This window comes from Neoarius graeffei, chromosome 15, assembly GCF_027579695.1.
Source record: "Neoarius graeffei isolate fNeoGra1 chromosome 15, fNeoGra1.pri, whole genome shotgun sequence".
Classification (NCBI taxonomy): domain Eukaryota; kingdom Metazoa; phylum Chordata; class Actinopteri; order Siluriformes; family Ariidae; genus Neoarius; species Neoarius graeffei.
In genome coordinates, this window is record NC_083583.1 from 24700523 (window position 1) to 24721615 (window position 21093).

The 21093-nt window shown below is 41.6% G+C and overlaps 1 protein-coding gene across 1 annotated transcript in view; it reads right to left on the reverse strand.

The window, feature by feature from the left end:
* ntrk3b (neurotrophic tyrosine kinase, receptor, type 3b) overlaps positions 1-21093 on the reverse strand; it is a 324652-nt gene that overhangs the window by 113748 nt on the left and 189811 nt on the right. Inside the window, exons 10-11 of the mRNA XM_060941065.1 lie at positions 19375-19424; positions 19115-19217 (exon numbers count right to left, since the gene is read on the reverse strand). Coding sequence (XP_060797048.1) covers positions 19115-19217; positions 19375-19424 — 153 coding nt within the window. The remainder of the gene's footprint in view (positions 1-19114; positions 19218-19374; positions 19425-21093) is intronic.

The window sequence follows — 21093 nt, forward strand, 5'->3', positions numbered from 1 at the left end:
AAAATGTATCATTTAAAGAGAAAAATTAGGTGATTTTAAATTTCATGACAACAACACACCTCAAAAAAGTTGGGACAAGGCCATGTTTACCACTGTGAGACATCCCCTTTTCTCTTTACAACAGTCTGTAAACGTCTGGGGACTGAGGAGACAAGTTGCTCAAGTTTAGGGATAGGAATGTTAACCCATTCTTGTCTAATGTAGGATTCTAGTTGCTCAACTGTCTTAGGTCTTTTTTGTCGTATCTTCCGTTTAATGATGCACCAAATATTTTCTATGGGTGAAAGATCTGGACTGCAGGCTGGCCAGTTCAGTACCTGGACCCTTCTTCTACGCAGCCATGATGCTGTAATTGATGCTGTATGTGGTTTGGCATTGTCATGTTGGAAAATGCAAGGGCTTCCCTGAAAGAGACGTCGTCTGGATGGGAGCATATGTTGCTCTAGAACCTGGATATACCTTTCAGCATTGATGGTGTCTTTCCAGATGTGTAAGCTGCCCATGCCACACGCACTAATGCAACCCCATACCATCAGAGATGCAGGCTTCTGAACTGAGCGTTGATAACAACTTGGGTCGTCCTTCTCCTCTTTAGTCCGAATGGCACGGCGTCCCTGATTTCCATAAAGAATTTCAAATTTTGATTCGTCTGACCACAGAACAGTTTTCCACTTTGCCACAGTCCATTTTAAATGAGCCTTGGCCCTTAGAAGACGTCTGCGCTTCTGGATCATGTTTAAATATGGTTTCTTCTTTGAACTATAGAGTTTCAGCTGGCAACGGTGGATGGCACGGTGAATTGTGTTCACAGATAATGTTCTCTGGAAATATTCCTGAGCCCATTTTGTGATTTCCAATACAGAAGCATGCCTGTATGTGATGCAGTGCTGTCTAAGGGCCCGAAGATCACGGGCACCCAGTATGGTTTTCCGGCCTCGACCCTTACGCACAGAGATTCTTCCAGATTCTCTGAATCTTTTGATGATATTATGCACTGTAGACGATGATATGTTCAAACTCTTTGCAATTTTACACTGTCGAACTCCTTTCTGATATTGCTCCACTATTTGTCGGTGCAGAATTAGGGGGATTGGTGATCCTCTTCCCATCTTTACTTCTGAGAGCCGCTGCCACTCCAAGATACTCTTTTTATACCCAGTCATGTTAATGACTTATTGCCAATTGACCTAATGAGTTGCAATTTGGTCCTCCAGCTGTTCCTTTTTTGTACCTTTAACTTTTCCAGCCTCTTATTGCCCCTGTCCCAACTTTTTTTGAGCTGTGTTGCTGTCATGAAATTTCAAATGAGCCAATATTTGGCATGAAATTTCAAAATGTCTCACTTTCGACATTTGATATGTTGTCTATGTTCTATTGTGAATACAAGATCAGTTTTTGAGATTTGTAAATTATTGCATTCCGTTTTTATTTACAATTTGTACTTTGTCCCAACTTTTTTGGAATCGGGGTTGTATTTGCCAAACCCACCCAAGGTGCTTAAACTCTCAGTCAGTTGTATCCTGTCTCAGTTGTACATTGCTTCATAAAAGCATCAGCCAAAACTGTAAATGTAAATAGCTATAAAAGTGTTCCATGCCTTTTAGCTACATTAGACTTGTATATCCTGTACAAAACTACAAAGAAACTTTGAACATCAAACATGTTTTGGCTGGTCGAGGACATTTGTGTTAAATTTGTATGAATTTCATTCCTGAACAGTTATTTTAATACTTTGCTCCTACATGTTTGAGCTAGCATGGGCAGCTCAACAATACAATTTCAGCATCCTCCTCAATTCTCTATCCCATGCCTTTAATGACACATCACACACTGCTCACACTATTCCTTACAAATCACACACAAAATAACCAGCACTTCAGTTGTGAGAAAATTATGGTCTCATCAGGTCAGCAGAGACATCACTGGGTTCTCTTTCATCCACTAATATTAGCATAGAAGAGCAAAATCTCTCCAGTGCTGAAAAACCATCTTGCAGTTCGTAATGTGCTAGTCATGAGTTACTACTAGATAATTTCTGCTTCCACAGTTATTGGACAAAAAGCTGTGCTCCCTGAGACTGCAATATTACTTCAGGCTTGAGATATTATCGAGTCTCAGTTCTGCTAGCTATAAAGGAAACTCTCATGTCGCTTTATGACCACAACTTCAAAATCATGCAATGATCAAGCAGTGAGATCGAATTAAAGAGAAGAAACAGGGCCAAAGGATTGGATTCTAATTCAATCAAAACGGTGGCCCACACCAGGCTTATAAGGAAGATGTAGCCTGAAGCTCCTTGAAGGAAAAATAAATAATAATATCCGACCCTGGTAATAGTAGAATGAATTATATGGAAAGCACTCCAGCAAAGCATCCCATATGGGAGGAAATCAGTGTAATATACTGAAGGGATTGTGCATTAAGCTAATTATCCTGTGTCCTGTTTGCATTTTTTTTCCTTATTGCTTTATGCTCTCTCTCTTCCTCTCATTCTCTCTATGGACGCTGGATGAACAGGATGTTCAAAACAAATAGGATAGCCAAGATGAACAAAGGCCAGATACAAGATACATAAAAATGTAAAACATGAGATGTTTTGGGATAAAAGACAGATAAGTACTAATAATGAGTAAACCAGCAGGGAAAATAAATAGCATTACACCTCACTCACTCACTCACTCCTTCCAGCCTGTCCCACTTATGTGTGTGGGATTGCTGCCATGTGGATTCTATTGATCCATGTCATTAATTGGAGCATAGTTTTACCCTTGATGCCCTTCCTGCTGCAACCCTTTCGTTTCCGGGCTCGGGAAACAACCATTCACACCTATGGACAATTTGTGGTAGTCATTTAACCTAATTGCATGTCTTTGGACTGTGGGGGCGGAAACCGGAGCACCCAGAAACCTACACAGACATGGGGAGAACATGCAAACTCTGCACAGAAAGGCCCTCATTGGCCGCTGGGCTCGAACCCAGAACCTTCGTGCTGTGATGTGAAAGTGCTAACCACTACACCAGTGTATTTGTAAATTCCAAGGCTGCTTCAAGGTGACATATTATACCCCTTTTACAGTTGACACAGTTCCCTGAGGTCTTGGTGAAATGTCTGTTACATGTTTTGGTCTAAATACCATAAGGAAAAAAGCACCAGAGCTCTGTTCTCATCCTGTCTAAACAGCCCTGTTCAAAATGGCTGATTTGAGTGCCTATTCCTTTAAATGATAATGAGCCTGTGCTCAACCCACCCCCTTCTTCCACCAGCCAATCAAGTAGAAGTTTCTTCATGAATATTCATTCACAAAGGGGGTTCTCAAGCCGTGAGTGGAGATACCCAGATGAGAGGGTGGCAAAATTCTAATGAACTCCTCTTGTGACATATGCCCCTTTTCCACCAAATCAGTTCCAGGGCTGGTTTGGGGCCAGTGCTTAGTTTGGAACTGAGTTTTCTGTTTCCACTGACAAAGAACTGGCTCTGGGGCCAGAAAAAAGGGTTCCAGGCTAGCACCAGCTTTTTGCTGGGCCAGAGGAAAGAACCACTTACGTCAGCCGGGGGGGAGTTGTTAAGACCAACAACAATAGCAAGACCGCCAAAGCCGACATAACACCGGCTAACGTTAGCTCATAACAAAGGCTAACATAACCATCTCACATTCAGTGTAAGTAAGAGTCAAAACGTTATTAGGTTATTACCTGTCTCCTAGAATGTAATTGCCGTCCACTCAAAACCTGTCAATCAACACAAACATATTGGATCTGCCGTTTTCTGATCCCAATGAAGCACCATAAAGCCAGAAGCAGCAGCTGTACAAACGTGAAGTCATCCATTATTGTTGTTGTTGTTGCTGCTTCTTCTTCTCTGTGTTGTTGTTGCGTCGATGTTCGTGCCAAGGTTTATGCAAACGCAGCGACGTAACTGACGTATACAGCGACGTAATGACGTGGCTCCCCTTAGCACCCCGAGCTATGGAAAAGCAAACTGGTTCTCAGCTGGCTCGCAAGTTGAACGAGTTGTGAACCAGCACCAGCACTGGCCCCAAACCAGCCCTGGAACTGATTTGGTGGAAAAGGGGTAATAGAAAGAGGAGCCAAATCTGAACAGCTTGTAAAACATGAAGTTCATGTTTTCTGAAATTGACAATTCAAAAGAAACTGACTGGGTTGTCTTATTTCGGAGTTTGTGGGTTGGTAGGCACTCCAGATACCCAAGGGTATTTGTACAAGCACTGAAAAAGTGAATTTTTCATAACTGCTGAGTTTCACATGATGTCACATCCGCCTCATTAGTTATTCAAAACTTTAGCTGGTGGTTTACCAAAGCTCAGTTGACAAAGCGTTTGTACGGAGAAGGTGCATTGCTCGCATGAAAAATGCCTTACACTTGCATTGTTTTAGGTTGTTCAAATGGATCGAACCATGAAACTGATAAAAGTTTCTTCAGGGTTCCTCGTGAACTAATTTTAAAAAAAAGGGTGAACGAACACAGGATTTCACAAAAAGATGTCGAGAAAGGTGTCTTTTGAACATCTCATTGAAATCGAAGGGAGCCGAGTCGAAGCATGCTCGAGTTTGCAGTGATCACTTGGTGAAAGGTTTGTATCTCCCTCTCAGCTATGTCCTTAGTGTTTTCCAAGTACTTTTCTTGCTGTGACATTATTTTACAGGACCTTTTTTTAGTCACGAAGCACTAAAGTCCCTAGCTGTTTCTTTGTTTACTCCTCACAAAGTCCATGTGCATGAAGGTTGCAACAAAATTCTTACCCAGCCGTACAGTTACAATGCGCCGTGATCACTTCTCCGTCCTGTTTAACTAAGATCCAGGTCTTTAAAGAGGTTTCTGATGATGTTTGTGAATGATTTACCTGAGAGATAAGAGCCAACACAAGTGAGAATCAAGTGAACTGTTGTTTGTTTACACTTCAACTTGCAGTGCTTCGTTGTAAAGATGCGAACGAAAAGCTTAAAAAAAACCACAAACTTACACGGGCAAAAACAATACAGGATTCATTCAGCAGCAACTTGATACCGAGGTCCTTTACCCAGCCACATACAAAAAAGTTGTAAGCCTCCATACTCTTCCACGCTTTCATCTGTTTTGCAGTGTAGAAGGACGTCTGCAACACCAGATAGTTCGAGATGTCGGGGAACGTGACTGAAGGGTAGTTTGCGAGATCGTATCACAAATTCTTCTTTCCCAGACTGTAGGGGTCGATTCCATTGCACATAGCAATCTTTTGGACATATCGAAAGCGAGCAGTGGCTTCTAGATTACAAGTATACTCTGATAACTTCTTGCTAGTTGTTTGCACTTCAGCAGCTGTTTAGACCACCAGCTATTTCACTTCTGGTAAAACCGCTAAGAAAAGTCACGTGACTGAAACCCAGCAATATGTCCCCTTGAAAAGTGAGGCAAATTAAGTCCATGGGACAATCAAAGTTTAGACTTAATCTGAACGATCCTGCCGAATTGTGCAGCCCACCTTAGCAGCTAACCATATCCTTCAACATCTTTTTTTTTTTTTTTTCGCGGTGCGGTTTCCATCAAATCCTGCGCTCTGATTGGCAGGTGAGCGGGTCCGTATCCTATGGTACGAACCCCAGTTACGGACCCCGGTTACGGACCTCTGGCGACTCGCTCATTCACAACAAACATAGTAGCATTTTTTGTCAACATTTATCTTTTTTTTAATAAGATTTATTTATAAGATTATCAAAAATCTTATAAATTTTTGCCAGCATTTCTCAGGAAAATAGCATTAATTTTACATCATGGATAGTGATAATGACAGTGTTCAAAGTGAAAGCGAGTTTTACTACCCTGAGGAAGAAGAAATAAAAGAAAACATTTCAGGAGAAAGCTAAAAACCTGTAACTTGCTAACGCCAAGCAAAAACATGGCTGAATCCTGAATGACTCAATTTTGTATAAATAGGGGACTACATAGGCGGCAAAATGTAGGTTTTTTCCTGCCATGGAAGTGCACTTGTATACTGAGGAGGAAGCAATTTGCATCACAGCCATGAATAAGGATTCAAAATGGCGGCTCGCCTCGGTTTTCCCTTACGGGCGCTCTCGTTTTCTGTTAGAATTTGGTGAAGAAAAAACTAAATATATTATTTCCCATCTTAAGGTTGGTCCGTATGGTGAAATACCGTGACCTCGGCCTTGAATACTGACCTCGGCCCAGAGGGCATCGCTCAGTACTTTCAAGACCTCGGTCACGGTATTTCATGATACAGACCTCCCAACTGGTAAATAACATATTTCTGTTACCATCTCACATGCACGCACAATCCCATAAAGATAAAGTTTTTGTATACAATATTGTTTTAAATTAAATGAACTATACAGCTTTCTAACAGTAAACATGGAGGTAACATACATTTCTATTGCTAACATTTTTATATGCATACAAGGTGATGTAGTTAAGATGCTGATTCAAACATAATTCTGACTGAAGCATATTTGTCTAACAACATGTGACATGCTGTTATAGGAAAACAACAAATGATGGAGTGGTGTGATGCGGCTTGATGCAAAGCAAAGATGGCGTTATATTCTGAAGTGGTTTACTACTCTTATACTATAGCAATTTGCCTCTGGTTGTTTTGATTGCTTTTAATCTATTTAACAGTTATTCCACAAAATCAAGTCGTACATGAGCTGACAGCTTACGAGGCACGTAGCACTGAGTTGACTATAAGCCATGTACGATAACATTGAGTGGAATAACTTTTATTCTATCCATAGTCACTGGATTTTGAGAAAGAGAGCATTTTTGTTTTTTGCAAATTCGATAAATAAAAACTTTATACAAAACATCTGACAAAATAATTTCCATTTAGAATGTAAACAAACTGGTGAAATGACAGTAGCAATTTGTGAAAAATGTTATAATAATAATTCTTGAAAAATAAAAAGATATGTTCTTACCATCAAATATTTTCATTCCTTTTTTTTTGGGGGGGGGGGGGGGGGTTTCGAGGAGAGTTTTTATTTCGTCCTTGGTTGGTTCAGGAACATGCGCCACCATTTTGTTTTTCTCTACTCATGGTATATGAGCTGATATCCTAGTAGTAGAGTAGCCAATCAGAGCACGCAATTGCTCATATCCAGTGAATGTGGATATAATAATTATTAGCCTTACATTATGTTGTGGCCATGCAAGTCCCTTTGAATGAGTTGCTGATAAGAAATAATATAGTTGAATTACAGCCGGCACTGCTGTCACAGAATTTAACAGCGCTATGCTATCAAAAGTGTTTAAACTAAGAATATTTTGTATAGTTCATCTCCAAGACACACCTTGTATAAAATATCCTGAAAAAAGTCAGGTGAGAAATGAATGCTACACTGAAAAAGAACCCCTTTAACAAGACTTATTTTCCTGTACTTAGCCTTCTAAGGATAATCTTAGTGATAATATTGTTATTGATAAGCATGGACTCCTTTTTTCCTCTCTAGTCTTATGACTCAGATACAAGCTGCTATTATAATCAAACCCCCAGGCACTCAGCGCAAGAGAATTAATGTAGCAGCACAATCATTAAAATCGTAGATGCTAAACAGCAGCCATGTTTGAATGGCAGGTAAATCGATCGTATGTAAAACTGCATGCTACTCTGCAGTGATTTAATTGCAATCTGGGGGTCTCACCAGAAATAAAACACTGCCACACACCCTGTGTACACATTGTGATTATCTTTGGCACCTAGAAATAGGCTGTGATCAACTCCAGTCATCAGAAACAGAGCCCCAGATCGCCAGAGATGGGCACAAATCGTCTTCATACAGCCTTGGGTAATGACTGCCTAAAACCTCCAGCTGATGTGAAAAAACAGTACAAATAGGTCTATTATTGGAGTGAAGGGATGCTGAAAAATGACCCATATTAACGTCACAGTTTGAACACCGCCTCTTTTATGGCTCTTCAACCTTGTCGATCGTGATGAAGTGCAGTATAATGAGGCATTCCACTTAAAACACAAAGGAGGAGCTCATATTCTGCAGATTGAATGGGAATATGTCACAATCTGTGAAATAATTGTATCTGATGGGTGCAAAAAAAGGCAAATAAGCTAAATAACAGCCTTTAAAAAAAATAATAATAATAATAATAATAATAAATATATATATATATATATATATATATATATATATATATATATACAATAAGGCAAATATTAGGCAAATAAGGTAAATAATCCTGTGAGTTGGCCTAGTGGTTAGCGTGTCTGCCTCTCGATCGGGAGATCGCGAGTTCTACTCGCGGTCGGGTCATACCAAAGACCATCATAAAAATGGTACCTACTGCCATCTGGCAAGGCACGCTGCAATACAGATGTGAGTGGGGAGTTAGACTCTCGCGGTTACCAGATGACCAGCCCCCCACTGTAACCCTAGCTATGTAATAGACAAGAGGCCGAGGGCTAAGGAGATTGGTGCCGCCCTATACGCCACATGGCATGGGAAGGACTTTGATTTAAAGTTAAATAACAGTGAAGCTAATTTCATACAGCTTTCTTCAAGATAATGAAAAAGTGGATGGATGAAGGTTTGCCGAGATAAGCCAAGCAACAACTAACTTTGCTCGAGATTACTTTCATATTGTCCTGTTTTTTTCTAAGGTTTTAAAAAGCAATTAATATTATCAATGTTCCGACCACCTGGCATTCGCCGATGAGCCCCTCCCCCAGGCCTGGCTCCAGGGTGGGGCCCCGGTATCCCTGGTCCAGGCAAGGGTACTCGGATACCTGTTTTTTCTGGGCTATTGGTAGCCCCCCAGTTTGGCACGCTAACATTGGAGTTCTCCCGAGTGAATGAGAGGGTCGTTTCCCTGTGCCTTCGGGTTGGGGAACGGTCGCTGACTATCATTTGCGCTTATGCGCCAAATGGTAGTTCGGAGTACCCGGCCTTCTTGGAGTCCTTGAGTGGGGTGCTAGACAGTGCACCATGAGGGGACTCCATTGTTTTACTGGGGGACTTCAATGCTCATGTGGGCAATGACAGTGAGACCTGGAGGGGTGTGATTGGGAGGAACGGCCTGCCTGATCTGAACGCGAGTGGTGTTCAGTTGGACTTTTGTGCCATGCACGGTTTGGTCATAACGAACACCATGTTCGAGCATAAGGGTGTCCATAAGTGCACGTGGCACGAGGACACCCTAGGCCGCAGATCGATGATTGACTTTGTCGTCATTTCATCTGATCTATGACTGTATGTCTTGGACACTCAGGTGAAGAGAGGAGCAGAGCTGTCAACTGATCACTACCTGGTGGCGAGCTGGATCAGATGGTGGAGGAGGAGGCCGGACAGACCAGGCAGGCCCAAACAAGTAGTGAGGGTATGCTGGGAACATCTGGCGGAGGCTCCCGTCCATCGAACCTTCAACTGTCACATCCGGCAGAGCTTCAACTGCATACCGGGGGAGGATGGGGACGTTGAGTCCAAGTGGACCATGTTCCGCACCTCCGTTGATGAGGTGGCCATGCAGAGCTGTGGCTGCAAGGTTGTTGGTGCCTGTCGTGGCGGTAATTCCTGAACCCGCTGGTGGACACCTGTGGTGAGGGGAGCCGTCAAGCTGAAGGAGTCCTATCGGGCTTGGTTAGCCTGTGGGTCTCCAGAGGCAGTTGACAGATACCAAAGGGCCAAGCGGAATGCATCTCTGACAGTCACTGAAGCAAAAACTCGGGTGTGGGAGGAGTTCGGAGAGGCCATGGAAAGTGACTTTCAGTCGGCCTCGAAGAGATTCTGGCAAACTGTCCGGCGGCTCAGGAAAGGAAAACAGTGCTCTGTCCCTACTGTTTACAGCAAGGATGGAGTGCTGTTGACCTCAACTGGGGACATCATCCAACGGTGGAAGGAATACTTTGAGGATCTCCTCAATCCCACCTTCATGTTATCTGAGGAGGACGCAGAGTCTGAGGGTGCTTGGGAGGACTTGCCTAGCACGGGGGCTGAGGTTGCCAAGGTGGTTGAAAAGCTTCTCAGTGGCTGGGCTCTGGGGGTGGATGAGGTTCGTCCTGAGTTCCTGAAGGCACTGGATGTTGTTGGGCTGTCTTGGCTGACACACCTCTTCAACATTGCGTGGAGGTCAGGGGCAGTGGCTCTGGATTGGCAGACTGGGGTGGTGGTCCCCCTTTTTAAAAAGAGGGACCGGAAAGTGTGTTCCAACTATAGGGGGATCACACTTCTCAGCCTCCCTGGGAAAGTCTATGCTGGGGTGCTGGAGAGGAGAGTCCAGTTGATAGTCGAACCTCAGATTCAGGAGGAACAATGCGGTTTTCGTCCTGGTCGTGGAACACTGGACCAGCTCTTTACCCTTGCAAGGGTACTGGCGGGTGCATGGGAGTTTGCCCAATTGGTCTACATGTGTTTTGTGGACCTGGAGAAGGCTTACGACCGTGTCCCTTGTGGTGCCCTGTGTGTGTGTGGGGGGGGGGTGCTTCGGGAGTATGGGGTTCAGGGCCCACTACTGCAGGCCATTCAGTCCCTGTATGACTGGAGCAGGAGTTTGGTTCGCATTGCCGGCAGTAAGTCGGACTTGTTCCCAGTGCATTTTGGACTCTGCCAGGGCTGTCTTTGGTCACCGGTTCTGTTCATAACTTTTACGGACATAATTTCTAGGCACAGCCAAGGGGCGGAGGGTGTTTGGTTTGGTGGCATCAGAATCACATCTCTGCTTTTTACAGATGACATGGTCCTGTTGGCTCCATCAATCTGTGACTTACAGCATGCACTAGGACGGTTTGCAGCTGAGTGTGAAGTGGCTGGGATGAGGATCAGCACTTCCAAGTCCATGGCTATGGCACTCAGCCAGAAACAGGTGGAGTGCCTACTCCAGGTCAGGGGGGAGTTGCTACCTAAAGTGAAGGAGTTTAAGTATCTTGGGGTTTTGTTCATGAGTGAGGGTAAGGGGGAGAAGGAGTTGGACAGAAAGATCAGGGCAGCGTCAGCAGTGATGCGGACACTAAACCGGTCTGTTGTGGTAAAGAGAGAGCTGAACCAAAAGGCAAAGCTCTCAATTTACTGGTCCATCTACATTCCCACTCTCACCTGTGGTCACGAGCTATGGGTAGTGACCGAAAGAATGAGATCGTGGATACAAGCTGTAGAAATGAGTTTTCTCTGCAGGGTGGCTGGGCTCTCCCTTAGAGACAGGGTGAGAAGCTTGGTCATTTGGGAGATACTCGGAGTAGAACCGCTGCTCCTCCACATCGAAAGGAGTCAATTGAGGTGGTTTGGGCACCTTGTTAGGATGACCCCTGGATGCCTCCCAAGGGAGGTTTTCTGGGTGTGCCCCACAGGGAGGAGACCCTGGGGCAGACCCAGGATGCGCTGGAGAGATTACATCTCTTGGCTGGCCTGGGAATGCCTCGGTATTCCCCCGGAAGAGCTGGTGGAGGTGGCCGGGGAGAGGGAAGTCTGGGCTGCTCTGCTTAGGCTGCTACCCCCATGACCCGGATCCGGATAAGCAGTAGAAGACGGATGGATGGATGGATGGATGGATGGATGGATGGATGGATGGATGGATGGATCATAAAGGAGGCACTGAAATGTCCTCTTATTCTTTTATGAGAAAATCTCAGACAAAGATTGTTGCTCATATTGAGAGAAAGCAGGTGCTAAACTTTCTTCTTCTTTTTTTAAAAGATTATTTTCATACAATTCGCACATCTGAGGTTTGCCATTTTTATTGAGTAGCTCTCTGGGGACATACAGTAAGTTTTTTTTATTACATTTTACTCTCAACCATGACTCAGCCAGTGTATATGCAATGTGCACTTATCTGGCTACAAGCTTCAGGTTCTTGAAAGTTTTAATCTGATTGGCTGCCTGCACACACTTATTTATATGCATTTGTTTGTGATGGGGGGAAATAACTTCTGAACACCTCAGCCCTGGGAGCATTTCACAATACAATACAGTCACACAGTATCTTGTCTTTAAAAGCTATTCAAGAGTTTCATTTGAAACACTTTGAGTGAACGAGGTGTGTTTGCCAATGGGCTCAGGGAAAGGTCGGTGGTTGTTCTTTGCAGTGTATGTCGAAAGGCCTCCTTTCTGTAAATATGGGTGGTTCTTGGCCATGTTTAGTGACTGAAATGAACAGACTCTCTAGCCACAGTCTGGCTGAATAGACTAAGCACATATAGTCTGTCCCCTTTAAAATGCAATATTTTCAGCCTGAAAAAATGTGGTGATCTGAATGCAAATTTAGAAGCATGCTTCCACCTACTAGTCAATGAATTTAAATGTGCATAAAACATTTAAAATTACACACACCCCAGCCACTTTATTAGGTACATCCATACACCTGCTGTTTTAAACAGTTATCTAATCAGCCAATTTTGACAGCAGCACAATGCATAAAATCATGCACACGCAATTCAAGAGCTTCAGTTAATGTTCACTTCAAATATCAGAATGGGAAAAAAATGTGATCTCTGTGAGTGGCATGGGTGTTGGTTTGAGCCAGATGGACTGGTTTCAGAAGCTGCTGATCTCCTGGAGTTTGCACACACAACAGTCTCTAGAGTTTACACAGAATGGTGCGAAAAACAAAAAACACTGAGCGAACGACAGTTCTGTGGGTAGAAACATCTTGCTGATAAGAGAGATCAGAGGAAAGTGGCCAGAGCTGCCAGGAAGGATATAGTAACTCATATAATCAATCTTTACAACCGTGGTGAGCAGAAAAGCATCTCAGCATGCAACAGCAGAAGACCACATTGGGTTCCACTCCTGCAGCCAAGAACAGGAATCTTAGAATCAAGAACAAGTTCCTATTAAAGTGGCCGGTGAGTGTATATACATACAAGATGTCCCAATTTACCCTCCTATCCATCTCATGTATATGAAAATCACCCTAATTTATGCAGGTGTTGTGATAAACAACAAGTGTGAGCCAATAAAAGGAGCCTATCCAAGATCTGAGGAAGAGAAATCTAAGGCCAAGTTTACATTAGACCATATCTGTCTCGTTTTCTTCGCGGATGCACTGTCCGTTTACATTAAAACGCCTGGAAACGCCGGGAAACGGGAATCCGCCAGGGTCCACGTATTCAATCCAGATCGTGTCTGGTCCGGTGCTGTGTAAACATTGAGAATACGCGGATACGCTGTGCTGAGCTCTAGCTGGCGTCGTCATTGGACAACGTCACTGTGACATCCACCTTCCTGATTCGCTGGCGTTGGTCATGTGACGCGACTGCTGAAAAACGGCGCGGACTTCCGCCTTGTATCACCTTTCATTAAAGAGTATAAAAGTATGAAAATACTGCAAATACTGATGCAAATACTGCCCATTGTGTAGTTATGATTGTCTTTAGGCTTGCCATCCTTCCACTTGCAAGTGGTAAGTGATATGCACTGGGATCACACACACAGCGGCTCAGTTCCGAATCACTGCTCGTGCGCTATACTCGCGCGCTCTGTGAGCTGCGCAGGGCCGGAGTGCGCACCCTCCAGAGGGCACTCACTGTTCAGGGCGAAGTGATTTGGAGCGCAGGATGCCTGCGGAGCCGAGCGTATCCGTGTATTGGTGTTGCTGTGTGCACGCGAATCGTGTATTGGTGTTGCTGTGTGCACACTAATCGTTTTAAAAACATTAATCTGATGATCCGCTGATACGGTCTAATGTAAACCCCACCTAAGAGCAATCCAAGATCTAGGGAAAGAAGTGAACATGGACAGGAGAAAAAAATATACATTTCAGTAACGCCTTAAATAAAAAGACAGCTATGGGAGCATATGCTAAATGTTAAAAAGCTGTTTAAGGCCATAATCAGCGAACAAACAAAACTGTTTTCCAGTTTCACTTGCAGGCAATTATGTGAACTCTGTTTCGGCTTCTATTATTTTTCGATCTTGAATAGCTTAGACTTAACTGCAGTCAGATTTAATTAAAACTTCATTTATAAATAGAAGTGAACCAAGTTTCCATCCTGCTCAAACAAGCAAATCGTTATTTTATGGAAACAAAATGCTAAAAGATCAGCAGACTACCAAAATATGTAACATTGCATCTGATATGTTTTAATATGGATATGAAATAACCTTATAATCCATTCATTATCCATAAGCACTTATTCTGTGCAGGGTAAACTGGAGCTGATCCCAGCTGACTATGGGTGAGAGGCAGGGTACACCCTGGACAAGTCACCAGGTCATCGCAGGGCTGATACAAACAGCCATTCACACCTACGGTCAATTTAAAGCCACCAATTAGCTTAACCTGCATGTCTTTGGACTGTGGGGGAAACTGGAGCACCCGGAGGAAAACTATGCAGACACGGGGAGAACATGCAAACTCCACACAGAAAGGCCCCATCGGCCACTGGGCTCAAACCCAGAACCTTCTTGCTGTGGGCCGACAGTGCTAACCACTACACCACCGTGCCGCCCTAACCTTATAATACCTTTTTTTTTTTTAAAGTATGATGATATCAAAAAGACTTTGATCAAAACAGGCATGTAATTCATCTGGCAAAAGAGTTTGCATCCAGGTCAGTGTTTTATGCTGCCTCTTTCATGCAAATGAAGGCCTAATAAGCTGTTAAAGATCCACAGCTTTGTATTCTGATGCATATTTACAAATTACAGTACATGTTGACACTAAACCTTATTATCTACATGTATATTTAAATTTGAAGTTTATGAGCATATGCTGGGTTATCAGTGTTATTTTCTCCTTTTGATTGTTATTACATCTACCTTCTATACTTGCTAAAATTATTTATCAAAGGACACAGAAATCAAAATAGAGGATTTGAAGCTAGTTATGGGGGACCGCGCTTTGTGGCAATCTACTGTATTGTGCAAAACAACCCAGTCTGTGATGCCGAAGGATGATAATGAAAATGACTGAGTATAGTTATTTTTGATTATTTAACAGCAAATCAAGCATTTTGTAAATATATTATGGTCAAAGTTACACACACTCAGACCAGATATGTTTGATCATACAGATAGACCAAAGATAAACCTGATAAATAAGGAAACTCTTGACAGAATGTGTGTACAACCATTTTATGAATCGATTTGACTATACACAAGCTCGATAAGTAACAGTCCCTATCCTAGAGTATCCCGTCTTGGACATTTTAGCATTTCCACTTTCTCAAGACAACTGATTCACCTATACTACCGTTCAAAAGTTTGGGGTCACTTTGAAATTTCCTTATTTTTGAAAGAAAAGCACTGTTCTTTTCAATGAAGATCACTTTAAACTAATCAGAAATCCACTCTATACATTGCTAATGTGGCAAATGACTATTCTAGCTGCAAATGTCTGGTTTTTGGTGCAATATCTCCATAGGTGTATAGAGGCCCATTTCCAGCAACTCTCACTCCAGTGTTCTAATGGTACAATGTGTTTGCTCATTGCCTCAGAAGGCTAATGGATGATTAGAAAACCCTTGTACAATCATGTTAGCACAGCTGAAAACAGTTTAGCTCTTTAGAGAAGCTATAAAACTGACCTTCCTTTGAGCAGATTGAGTTTCTGGAGCATCACATTTGTGGGGTCGATTAAATGCTCAAAATGGCCAGAAAAATGTCTTGACTATATTTTCTATTCATTTTACAACTTATGGTGGTAAATAAAAGTGTGACTTTTCATGGAAAACACAAAATTGTCTGGGTGACCCCAAACTTTTGAACGGCAGTGTAATCAGCTAAAAAAACACACTTTACTGAGTTTAAGTAAAAAACAGAAACATGTACAGGACAGGAAATAATCCAGGAGCAGGGTTGGCAACCTGTGGTCCAAGACATTCTTTTAAGATGAAATATTGTCACAATAATCTTTCAAACAGTGGTACTCAACTTAATAAATCACCACATATGCATCCATAATTCCAGAGCCATTTTTCATCAAGCCTCTTAATCCAGCAGCCACTCAGCAATCACCTAGGTGCAAGCTGTGATATTACCATAAGGTTAAATGTAAACCTAAGGAAATTGGGTAAGACTGTGCATGAAGAACCATCTTCCTTCACCAAACCAGGCCACCTGAGTCAATAAGATGCTGTGCCACAGATCAAAAACTAAGCCTGAACACAATCTAAATTGCACAATCTAAATTGCACATCGCAAAACGTGAAAACATTCAGCATTTTCCAAACAGCAATAGATTGGAATGGAAGGAGAAATCTTTGGTAAGTTTGATTTCTGGGCTCTATTTTGAATGAAATACAGGGTGTTTAAAAAAAAAAATACGATATTATTTGAGATGTACAGTGGATATAAAAAGTGTACACACCCCGTTAAAATTATTATTTTTTTACATCAGAAAAACCTGAGACCACGATAAATAATTTCAAAACTTTTCCCACCTTTAATGTGGCCTATAACATGTACAATTCAACTGAAAAACAAACAAATCTGTGAGGGGGAAAGCATTAAAAAAATGTACAATAAGCTGGTTCCAAAAGTGTGCACACACTTAAACTAATACTTTGTTGAAGCACCTTTTGATTTAATTACAGCATTCAGTCTTTTTGGCTCAGAGTCTATCAGCCTGCCACATCTAGACTTGGCAATATTTGCCCACTCTTCCTTGCAAAAGTGCTCCAAATCTGTCAGATTGCAAGGGCATCTTTTGTGCACAGCCCTCTTCAGGCCACCCCACAGATTTTCAATTGGATTTAAGTCTGGGCTCTGGCTGGGCCGTTCCAAAACTTTTTTGGGGTCATTGTTGTGCTGAAAGATGAAATTCCTCTTCATCTTCAGCTTTCTAGCAGACACCTGAAGGTTTTGGGCCAAAACTGACTGGTATTTAGAACTGTTCATAATTCCCTCCACCTTGACTAAAGCCCCTGTTCCAGCTGAAGTGAAACAACCCCAAAACATGATGCTGCCACCACCATGCTTCACCGTGGGTATGGTGTTCTTTGGGTGATGCGCAGTGTTGTTTTTGAGCCAAACATACCTTTTGGAATTGTGGCCAAAAAGTTCAACCTTGGTTTCATCAGACCATAACGCATTTTCCCACATGCTTTTGGGAGAGTTGATGGGTTTTTTTTTTTTCAAAATTTAGCCGGGCCTGGATGTTTTTCTTTGACCCTACCTCATAATCCAGACATATGGAGAATACGGGAGATTGTTGTCACATGTAGTACACAACCAGTACTTGCCAGAAATTCCTGTAGCTCCTTCAGTGTTGCTGTAGGCCTCTTGGCAGCCTCCCTGACCAGTTTTCGTCTTGTTTTTCATCAATTTTGGAGGGACGTCCAGTTCTCGGTAATGTCACTGTTGTCCCATATTTTCTCCACTTCTCGATGACTGTCTTCACTGTGCTCCATGGTATATCTAACGCTGTGGAAATGTTTTTGTACCCTTCTCCTGACTGATACCTTTCAACAATGAGATCCCTTTGACGCTTTGTAAGCTCTCTGTGAACCCTGGCTTTTGCTGGAGGATGCAACTGAGTAAATGTCTGAACTTTATTTGGGGTTAATCAGAGTCATTTTAATTGATGGCAGGTGTGAACCCAAAAAGACTGAATGCTGTAATTAAATCAAAAGGTGCTTCAACAAAGTATTAGTTTAAGGGTGTGCACACTTATGCAACCAGCTTATTGTACTTTATTTTTTGTTTTTCCCCCTAACAGATTTATTTGTTTTTCAATTGAATTGTACAGGTTATAGGTCACATTAAAGGTGGGAAAAGTTTTGAAATTATTTATCGTGGTCTCATTTTTTTACATCAGAAAAACCTGTCATCTTAACAGGATGTGTACACTTTTTATATCCACTGTAAATATCCCAGAAACTACATAGTCTAGGCAAATGAAACTGAACAGGCTTAACGTTGAGCAATATAAGATTTATTCCTCAAAACTTTGAATTTTTCATTCAAATTATGTAGATTCCATGAATGATTTCACAAATTTTCAATATGCGTGCCGCCTGAGACACAAACACACAGACAGCCTTCCTCTTTGAACTTTTTGTGCCATGTCCAAATCTGCATTGCAGTTGGTGCATGTTTATAGAATTCTCATAAATGCATGCTGCACAGTCTTGTTCGACTGTGTTCAAGCGTACTCTAACACACAAAATGACTTTTCTTTTCCAGTAAGTGGCATTTCTATACCAAAAAAGATAACATTAAACATAAAATTTTGACCTGTTTCCCAACATGCGGTTAAAATTTGAGGTCAATTGAATGAGAATTGGCAAAGTTATTAGATTGTGAAATTATATCAAATTTTTTTGAAACAGTCTGTATAACCTTTTTATTATTATATCCTCATTCACTGCCGTGCTCTTATTGGCTACTCTCCTACTAGGCTATCAGCTCATACACTGTGAGTAGAGAAAAAGAAAATGGCAGAGCGTGCACCAATTGAGGACAAAATAAAAACTCTACTCGAAAACAAAACCTCCAAAAATACAAAAAAAAGTAACAAAATATAGAATGAAAGTATTTGATGGTAAGAACGTATCTTTTTTATTTTTCAAGAATTATTATCGCATTTTTCACAAATTGCTACTGTCATTTTGCCAGTTTGTTTACATTCTTCATCTTTTTGCATTAAAATTTGTTGATTTTTTTTTAGACTGGTTCAAAAGCTCTAAGAAGTTTATAAATTACATCACCAAAATGTCCTAGGAAGAATTAAATAAATGTCTAAAGCTATTCTATACCTCAGCATGACAGCAAGATAGGACTTTCTACAAAAAAAAACAACACTACCGTAAAGGCAATTCCGTGCAGCCATCGGTAGGTTTTTAAGAAGTCTGCCTAAGCAGAAACGGTTTTGTTGGACATTGTGTAAAGTTTTTATTTACTGAATTTACCAAAAATAAAAATGCTCTGTTTCTCAAAATCCATTGAATGTGGATATAATAAAACAATTTTTCCACTCAATCTTGTCGTACATGGCTGATCAGCTCATGTACAACTCGATTTCATGGAATAACTGTTAATCATCTCTGATATATGTAAGCATGCTTCAGCTCTTGAAGGCTTTCTTTTCAGCCACTTAACACGCCTTGCCTACTAGAACCCTTTTACAGAAGTATAAGAAATGGATGTTCTTTATTTCCAAATATGACACAGAGGTGATCTGCTTTAGCGCAAATAAAACAAGCCAAGTTCCTCTTACCCTTCATTCCGTATTTGTTGCGTCTGCCGTACTTGTTGATCAGCACAAACATCACAATGAGAAACACGCAGCCAAAAGCAGCCAATCCGACGGCTATAGACATCTACAGGAACAGAGGGAGCAGTGGAGCGGGTAATTAAGAACAGCATGGCGTTAATGCAGAGCAGAATATAGAAATGCTTGGGGTGTGAGTAGGAAAGAATAGTTAACAGAGCTGAGCTGTAATTAAATGTAACACATAAATGTAACACGCGTCTCACCCCAAATGAGTCCTCATCTGGCCTGTTCACATCGTTCCCAGGTGTGGTGTCTTATAGAGAAAAAAAAAAGCAGGCTCTTAAATGGTGTCAAGAAACAATATGCAAATGATATCTGGCGTTGTCCTTTTGTTTTAAAATCTATATTTCTCTGTAATGCTGCTTTGTGACACTGTCTATTGTTTAAAAGTGTTATACAAATAAACTGACTTGACTTCATTATATAGCAAGGAAATGTTATGGTATTAACGGTAGACTGCCTTTCAGATTCTTCAAGTGTAGGCCATAAAAATAATTTTCCTGACACCCAATTATTTTTGTTTAATGGACCGAAAGCTACTGAATTCGAATCACAGACTTCCAATTTTATTAGTTTTTTTTTAAATGGAACAATTAATGAATTTAGGGCCATGTGGCCCTAAATTCTCTGCTATTTTTTCCTGCTTCACCATGACCCAATTCAAGATGCTATGTCATGCATCACGTGGTGGGCTTTCCCCGTTCGTGCAAGGCATTGCGGGATACAAATTTGAAACAGGAGAGGAAAATGGAGGATACGAATGAAACATGAAAGATTGACTACAGTAACGGAAAGCGAGAAGAAAACTTATGTTGGGAAGGAAAGGAAATGCAGGACCAAACTAATAAATATCGGCGGTCAGCGAGCACCTCGGTGTGATCAGCTGTTCATTTAGCGACAGAATGATGGAACTGTCAGTGCACGGTCAAAGTAAACCTGTAGATGGCACTAATGTGACACTGGATACCAGCTGCTGTAAAACCCAAAAGATGAAGAAAAAGAAGCTGATGAAGGTAAACCTGTGCATGCGCACACGGACTTCCTCTGTCTGCTTGACTGTGCAAAGCGAGCGATTTCATGCACATTATTTGCTTTAATCCCCTCAAATTAAATAACTTTCCAGCCAGAGAATGGCCTGGGTTTTTTAGATATTACAGAAATAAAACATATATCACAATGACCAAATTTCAGAGGGAACTAAATTTCACTGATTTTATGAAATCGAAAGGCCGTATAGCTTTAACGTGAATAATTTTATGCACACGTGACTTCAAGTGAACTCACAGGAAGCTATTTAAATTAATACGAGCACCTGATTTATTAAAGGGAAGGAAGTACAATGCAAACCTAGACGGAGGTTCATTGTGGCTCGAGAGAAGTGCATTTTGTAGTCTGGGGAGTTCAGCACTTGAGATCAAAGGGTAATTCCAAGCTAATTAATTGTCCAATAATGGAATAGGCACCATGGGTTAAAAGTAATATCAATGCAGCTTTAACAGGAAGCACAGGCCTTCCTCCTCTGGGCTTAAATCATTTGTTCAGTTTCACTCTCCGTTTTACATTTTGTAGTGCACCAGTCTCAAGCAGCTTTTAATAAGCAGGGATTGAATGGATTTAAGGCATATCAACCTCCTTTGCATGGGCGGACAGATGACAGGACAGAGGCTAATACTATTTTAGTATTTACTATTATTTTCTTTTTACTCATTTGCAACATTTGTGGCAGAATAATAGAAAATGTGTCATTTATCACATTTACTCTAGACAGATTAGTTACCAGCAGTGAAGAACTTTATTTTTTTTTTTTTTAAATCTGATTTAGAAGATAAAGACTATAGTAACACATGAGGGAACACTGAATAGCTCGTTAATGACTTGCATTTACTGTTTGAAACACCATTATACTGATCATTAAATAGATT